Source organism: Gossypium hirsutum, chromosome A07, assembly GCF_007990345.1.
Source record: "Gossypium hirsutum isolate 1008001.06 chromosome A07, Gossypium_hirsutum_v2.1, whole genome shotgun sequence".
NCBI lineage: Eukaryota > Viridiplantae > Streptophyta > Magnoliopsida > Malvales > Malvaceae > Gossypium > Gossypium hirsutum.
Genome location: NC_053430.1, coordinates 23,119,238 through 23,126,463, shown reverse-complemented (window position 1 = coordinate 23,126,463; position 7,226 = coordinate 23,119,238). Strand labels below are relative to the sequence as shown.

At 34.4% G+C, this 7,226-nt stretch overlaps 2 protein-coding genes across 6 annotated transcripts; both read left to right on the top strand.

Moving 5' to 3' along the window:
* The first annotated feature begins 1,528 nt into the window (after positions 1 to 1,528).
* Positions 1,529 to 3,548, top strand: LOC107953223 (pentatricopeptide repeat-containing protein At5g18475). Of its 4 annotated transcripts, XM_016888462.2 has the most exons (3): positions 1,531 to 2,226; positions 2,572 to 2,631; positions 2,698 to 3,548. In XM_016888462.2, the coding sequence occupies exons 1-3, from the start codon at positions 1,845 to 1,847 to the stop codon at positions 3,414 to 3,416; spliced, it is 1,161 nt and encodes a 386-aa protein (XP_016743951.1). In that variant the 5' UTR covers positions 1,531 to 1,844; the 3' UTR covers positions 3,417 to 3,548. The 4 variants fall into 4 exon arrangements, with proteins under 4 accessions (XP_016743949.1, XP_016743948.1, XP_016743951.1 ...); XM_016888460.2 differs by having other exon boundaries at positions 1,529 to 2,631; XM_016888461.2 differs by having other exon boundaries at positions 1,532 to 2,226; positions 2,572 to 3,548.
* A 39-nt stretch (positions 3,549 to 3,587) lies between these two features.
* LOC107953224 (DNA polymerase epsilon subunit C) lies at positions 3,588 to 6,092 on the top strand. Of its 2 annotated transcripts, none has more exons than XM_041117780.1 (4): positions 3,588 to 4,220; positions 4,647 to 4,731; positions 5,604 to 5,639; positions 5,780 to 6,092. In XM_041117780.1, the coding sequence occupies exons 1-4, from the start codon at positions 3,765 to 3,767 to the stop codon at positions 5,851 to 5,853; spliced, it is 651 nt and encodes a 216-aa protein (XP_040973714.1). In that variant the 5' UTR covers positions 3,588 to 3,764; the 3' UTR covers positions 5,854 to 6,092. The 2 variants fall into 2 exon arrangements, with proteins under 2 accessions (XP_040973714.1, XP_016743952.1); XM_016888463.2 differs by having other exon boundaries at positions 5,598 to 5,639.
* Positions 6,093 to 7,226: the final 1,134 nt, after the last annotated feature.

Genomic DNA, 7,226 nt, shown 5'->3' with positions numbered 1-7,226 from the left:
ATTTGCTTTTTGCAATATGTTATATATTAGTGAAAACAGATAAGAGTATTGGAAAAGAATCAAATAGTATATCTCAATTTGTTTTTTTTGTTTGTTTGAATTGTTAAATTATAAAATTGTGGCAATATGATTGAGAATTTCCATTATTGATATTGGAAGATACTATTTTTTTTAGTAAATTATAAGAGAAATATAAAGTCCTAACAATAATGCGATTAATACAACTTAAATTTAGGTTACACTTAAGGTGATGAACACCCTAACCATCAGGTCAATACATGATTTTATTGAAAGATATTACTTTATAACTATATATATAATTGTTTATTATCTGTTAGAATGTAATTTAGTGGGTCCGACTAAATAAATTTTAAGTGTTAAAGTTATGCAGAAATCATTGTGTTGTTAATCAATGTTTAGTCATATAAGAGTCTTCATTTGTGCTTACTGTGTATTAATGAATTTGATTTCTAAAATTATGTACTTTATTTTCAAAATGTGGCAACAATAAGAAAAAGGAAAAAAATCATTTTTAATTGAATTATTTGTTTTTTATTAAAATTTATGTATTTTTTTATAAAAAGTGGAAATGGCAATTTCAGTAAAAAACTATTCTCACCTTAAAAAAATGAATTTCAGATCAATATTTTAATAGCTCAATCTTTTATTAATGATAAATTTGATATTTTATCCTTATGTTATTATTAGAGGTGTGCATGGGCCGGGCTACCCGGCTCGGCCCAAAGGTCCGCCCAAAAAATGGGAGGGTTCGGGTAAAAATATAAGCTCGAAATATGAGTTTGGGCAAAAAACGAGCCTGTTTAGAAAACGAGGCCCGTTTAGAAAACGGGCCGACTCAAGTAAAACTTTTTTGGCCCGAGCTCGACCCGGCCCAGCCCGAATTATATACTAAATATATATATATTTATTTTTAATCATATTTATATTTTATTTTCAATTTTAATATAATCACTTTTTATTATATTTTCAATTTGTGTATTGTTTTTAAGAATTGTTTTATTATCATTTTTTATTTGTTTCTTATTTTAATATTTGTTTTAAATGTATTTAATTTATTATATTTTAATTTTTTTATGGGTAATCAAATAAGACACAATTATAATCATTCACTCTATTATTGATGCAACGCAAGTATTAGGGGTGAGATCATTTTGTTCAACCGAATATTTTAAATTTTTTGAACCGTCGATTTTAATTCGGCCCTCTATATTTCTATATTAATTTTTTATTTTTGTAATTTATTTTGATAAAATTAGTTTGATTATGCATTTTATCATAATTTTGTATAGTTTGAAAGTTTTTTATAAATATTTCTAAAAAATTATTTTTTAAGTAAATTAAAAATAAATTAAATTTTATATGGTATTTTAAAAAAAAATAATTTTTATATAAAAATTTAAATTTCTTTCACAAATTTAAATAAAAAATATTGATTTTTACACCATAAAAATAAAAATTATTTATGGAAGCAGCATTTGCTCTTTATTTTAAGGTTCGGTTGGGTTTTATTGTGCCCTTTGTAAATTTGTAATGGACTGGACCAAGCATCTCTTTTAATGAATTGAAACCCACAACTCCACCCTGCTCTCTGCTCTTCTTCTCCATTCACGCCGTTGGGGCTTTCCCCTCTTTCCTTTCCGCCACCCGTAACTTCTTTGTACGAAATCATCGACGATTGCCGCCGTTGCCGTGTATCCTTCTTCTTTCTTTTTCCTTTCCTCCTGGTTTTTTCTTCTCTTCTGAGTTCTTCCACCGCCGTGCATCTCTTTTCGAATGTTGTGTTCCTCGGATGATGAAGACTTGTAAAGGTGGAGGCATTTGTCATGAATTTGGTTAGAGTTTCATTCTGTAAGCAGCGCTGCTTCTCTTCCTCTTCATCTCCACTTCCATGGATCTCCCCCCTACAACTCCTGAAACCCAACTCCCAAAAACCAGATCCTCCTCCGCAACCCTCACTTGCCTCTACTGAGTCTCAAAGGAAACCCAAATTTATCTCTCACGACACTGCCATCAACTTGATCAAGCGTGAGAAAGATCCACAACGGGCCTTACAAATATTTAACAAGGTGTCGCGGCAGAAAGGCTTTACTCATAACAGTGCCACCTATGGAACCATCCTTCACAAGCTTGCTCAATCGAAGAAGTTTCAGGCCGTTGACTCATTACTTCGTCAAATGAGCTATGAAACTTGTAGATTTCATGAAGGTATATTCCTCAATCTCATGAAGCATTTTTCCAGGTTTTCTTTACATGATAAGGTACTTGAGATGTTCAATGCAATTCAGCCCATTGTTCGTGAAAAACCTTCACTGAAAGCTATTAGTACTTGTCTTAATCTCCTGATTGAATCGAACCAGGTTGATTTGGCTCGAGATTTTCTGTTGAACTCGAAGAAATCTCTCAGGTTGAGACCCAATACCTGCATTTTTAACATCTTGGTTAAACATCATTGTAATAATGGAGACCTTGAATCTGCGTTTGAAGTTGTAAAGGAGATGAAAAAATCTAAGGTTTCTTATCCCAATCTGATTACTTACTCAACCTTGATAGGTGGTCTCTGTGAAAGTAGACGACTTAAAGAAGCCATCGAATTGTTTGAGGAAATGGTTGGTAAGGATCAGATATTGCCTGATGCTTTAACCTATAATTTGTTAATTAATGGCTTCTGTCGTGAAGGAAAAGTCGATCGGGCGAGAAAGATAATAGAGTTTATGAAAAACAATGGATGCAGCCCTAATTTATTCAACTACTCTGCTTTGATGAATGGCTTATGCAAGGAGGGAAGTTGGGAAGAAGCCAAACAACTTTTTGTTGAGATGAAGAGCACAGGTCTGAAACCTGATACAATTGTTTATACTACATTGATGAATTGCCTTTGTAGGGCTAGTAGAATCGATGAGGTGATGCCATTGCTTAAGGAAATGAAGGAAAACAAATGTGAAGCCGATGTTGTTACTTTAAATGTATTACTTGGTGGGTTATGCAGAGAAAGTAGGTTCCATGAGGCGCTTCAGATGCTCGAGAAGCTGCCATATGAAGGTGTTTACTTGAACAAAGCAAGTTACAGAATTGTATTGAATGCATTATGGCAGAAAGATGAAATGGAAAAGGCAGCGAAGCTGTTGGGTCTGATGTTGGATAGGGGGGTTTTTCCACATTATGCAACATCGAATGAGGTGTTGATTCAGCTTTGTAAAGCTGGAATGTTAGATGATGCAGTTACAGCATTGTTTGGATTGGCTGAAACGGGGTTTAAACCAGAACCACATTGTTGGGAGTTTCTGATTGAAATGAATTGCAAAGATAGGAAATTGCTGCCTGTTTTTGAACTACTTGATGAGTTAGTAATAAAAGAATGTACTCATAATCTTCATGTTGGTGCTACTTTTGCTTAGCCTCCTATGCATGTAAAACTATCATTGTTGAGCATTTGATTTAGTGATACGTCCATGTATTTTCTCGGTGATACTTGAATATTACCGAATTATAATTTTTTTTTATTTTTGTCTAAAATTCAGAGTACAATATATTGAAGCTGCCCCCATCTGAATTGTGTTGCAGTTAATTGGATTTTTAAGACTTCTTTTAAAAGGGAATCCTACTTTTTGTCACTCACCAATTGGTTTCGTAGCCCATTTAAAGTTAAGCCCATGAAGAACCCAATCTACATAATGGCCTTATATATCAGATCTCTGGAGTTCGGAGTTGAGATTTTTCGGAATCTGTGAGAGAGCGAGAGCGCAATGGCCTCCTCTTCCAAGAAACCCAAAGAACAGAACAAGAACAAGAAGAAGCATAAGGAGAAGAGCAACAGAACCGCTGACAAAGACGCAAAAAAATCCATTAAAAAACCAGAGAAGAAAGCAAGTGCCTCCAAAATACCTACCAAATCAAAGCCAAAGCCCGAATTAAAGCCAGACAAAAGCAAAAACAAGAGCAGCAATGGAATCCCAGTCAAGTCCCAGGTTATTGCCGACCCATCTTCAAGCTCTGAATCAGAACCCGAAGAAAACAGAAACAACTACCACAAGAACGTTAAACCCGACAGCAAAAGAAAGCGAAAGGAAGAAGTAGACGAGGAAGAAGAAGAAGCAAAGGTGTGTAGATTTCCAATGAACAGAATCAAGAGGATAATCAAGACTGAAGATTCACATATGGCTGTTTCTCAAGATGTTGTTTTTCTTGTTAACAAAGCCGCGGTAATTCCTTTTTCTTTCCCCCTTTTTTGGGGTTATTTTCCTGAATGCCTTTAGGGTTTCCTTTGAATCTTTTCCTTCCTTTTTTTAGTCTTTAAAGTCATAAAGTGGGGTTTTTTTCTCAATGTGTTTATCCTCCAAGGTTAAAGCTTGATAATCCTTTGCTGTCATTTATGGGGTCTATGTTTGGTTGAATGCATGCCTTAAATGTATTTTGAAAAGTTGGGATCTCGAAATTGCTGGTCTTAAATCATTGCTTTAATTCTGCTCAAAATTGTTGTTGTTTTTTAAATTAAAAAAAATTGGTGTTTTGTATGTTGTTTCTTCTTCTCTGTGGAATTGGTATGGTATGAGCATTGTTTGGTCGAAAGGTAATTATCACTCTGTTTCATATTGTTTATTGTCTAAATTTATTTTTGTTTTCTGCAGGAATTGTTTCTTGAAAAGTTCTGCGAAGATGGATACAAATGCTCCATTAAAGATCGCAAGAAATCACTTAGTTACAAGCACCTATGTACGTTCCTTTTTGAATCCCCCTTGTATATGTTGTTTCCTTTGCCGGTTCTATCTGACATTACTGTAGAATATTAGCATGAGCCTTGACTTACTCGACCTTACACATATTTGCTCAAACAACACTAACTATTGCCAGGATTGAAGCTTGAGATGCATTTTCGGTAAAGATAGGGGTTTTGAGTGGTTTTCTTAGATATGTTATATGTTCATAAAGATTAATATCTATTGTTACAATAATGTTTCTGAGCTAAAAAAGTCGGATTCTTATGGAATGTGATACTGCCAATGGATTCTCATGGTTTGGTCAGCAGAATGAAAGCTTCTATAGATGATTTTATAGAAACATTAGTTTAAAATTGATTTATGTGGCTTAGGGTTATACTTTTATGTTGATTCCTGTATTGAATCAAAATCTACCTTATGCTGTTCTCTCATTTGAATTGAAAATTTTGGGTGGTTAGATTTGGTTCTTTCTTCTAATATTTTAATATGGTTCATGTAGGCGAATGTAAGCTGAAATCAATTGATTTTCAAATGGAATTGTTTCATTTCTCTGCATCAGTATGAATAGCACATATCTTGCACAACATAATCTCCTTCCATTTCTTGTGATTGAATGTACATGTTATGGGGTGCTTGAAGTTTCATTAAGACGTTTCAGTTATACATTTTTCGTCTAGAATTTAAACGAAGTATATAGTTGAATGATATTATACTCTTCATTTCTTGAAAAGTGGACCTTGGGCAAATCCATACTGCTCTTATTGCACAAATTTGAAAGAAATTAATATTATTATTGTTGCAAAAAGGTTTAAATGTATTCAACTGCGGTTGTGTTAAGATGCTCCTCTCTTTATTTTGCAGCAACAGTTGTCCATGAACAGAAGAGATATGACTTTCTATCAGGTATTGCTAATTTTAATTTATTTTTGTTTACAGTCTCCTCCCGTTTGTTCCCTTTACATATGCTGATCCGCATTGCCAGCTTTCTCCCAGCTTTTTCCATGATTATTTACAATTGCTGGAAATTTTTTTGGTGTTTCCAGATTATGTCCCTCAGAAAATAAAAGCTGAGGATGCATTAAAAGTGATGAATTTAGCCGAGACAGGGGAGGGATAGGAGCTTGGATGATCAAGGCACTGGCCTGCTTTTAAGCAAACTAGGACATCATTGGCTTGTTTATGGTTCTAAGTTGGAAGAAGATATTGGTGCTGTACTGTAACTTGTTTCGGTAACACGGGATTTGATCTCTGAGCTCGCCTGCATGCCAATGTTTCGCTAACATGAATTACTGCATGTCCGTACTTTTTTGAGATGGTGAAATGAAAATGATGAAGATATGATAGGTTAGTCATAAATGATCATTTTTGCCTGGTTCTAGCATAGTTTTGGGGGGCACGTAATATATTGCTTTTATATCATAAGATTGTGATGAAAGATCCGATAACAAAGAAATTGTCTTTTGCCCCCCCAACCCTTGATGCTAAAACAAAGAAAAAACTGTTTAGTTTCTTATAATTTGATTTCCAATGAATTATATCGGTGCTTGAACCGTCTAGGAAGCAGTAAAGCTTTTATATTTCTGCCAATGCCCAGCCCAATTGACATGGCACGAATACAAAGTCCCTCTATTTCAATAAAAATGTCACAATTTTCAGTGAAAATTTAAATATTTTGATTTTATAAAAAAAATTTAAAATTCTTTTATTGAAAGTTTTGTTTATAATAACTTCTAAAGAAAAATAAGTTAAATTTAATGAGACGGCAGGGTATATTTTATGGATCTCTATGATGACAAATATTATGAGAAATCTTTTCAACTACAATGATGGAACTGAAGGCAAGGGCATTGATCCTAATGTATGTGTTTGCATAACAATAACTCCCATTACCAACTTGATCAAGTGAATCGCACAAATTGAGGCCCATCTCTTTTAAGGTTGTTTATATTACAACAAACTAGAATGGTCGAATTGGATCTTTGTAAGGACATTTGTCCATTTTGAGTTATATAATAATAACGCCAATTATCAAAGTATATTCCACGTTTAACAGTACAAACTTTAGTGATGGCATTGAATCGGTATAAGTAATGAAGCATAGATATTGGCCTTATTGGCCTCTATTTTTGTATTTATACAACAACACTACTGAGTAATATGTTATTACTGATACTATTACAACTCATGGTAGGACCTCATTATTTTATCTTAATTCTATTGTCTCCAGTACTGACATTCTCTGCGAGCTCCAGGTTTGTTGGGCACGTGTCTACGGAGCATGCGGTCTTTTCTGCTCCCGGGACTGGTGTTCAGGGCGAGCTCTGTACCTATTGGACGAGTGTGTGGGTGGCCAATGGAATATGTGGCACTTCTTAAGAGTTCCTTGGATACATACGAGGTGAGACTGCAGCCTTCCCTAGGTTCTTACGAGCTAGGTTTGTAACCTTATCTTGTGAGCTGGCTTTACGAGCTGTACCTACAATCCTGCCT

What these genes read in the sequence shown, in the direction of transcription:
- LOC107953223 (XM_016888459.2), top strand. Translation starts at nt 1,845, where the DNA reads ATGAATTTGGTTAGAGTTTCATTCTGTAAGCAGCGCTGCTTCTCTTCC.
- LOC107953224 (XM_016888463.2), top strand. Translation starts at nt 3,765, where the DNA reads ATGGCCTCCTCTTCCAAGAAACCCAAAGAACAGAACAAGAACAAGAAG. An exon ending in ACTTAGTTACAAGCACCTAT is followed by an intron (nt 4,732 to 5,597) that starts GTACGTTCCTTT and finishes TTTATTTTGCAG; the next exon opens with CAACAGTTGTCCATGAACAG. An exon ending in GAGATATGACTTTCTATCAG is followed by an intron (nt 5,640 to 5,779) that starts GTATTGCTAATT and finishes TGGTGTTTCCAG; the next exon opens with ATTATGTCCCTCAGAAAATA.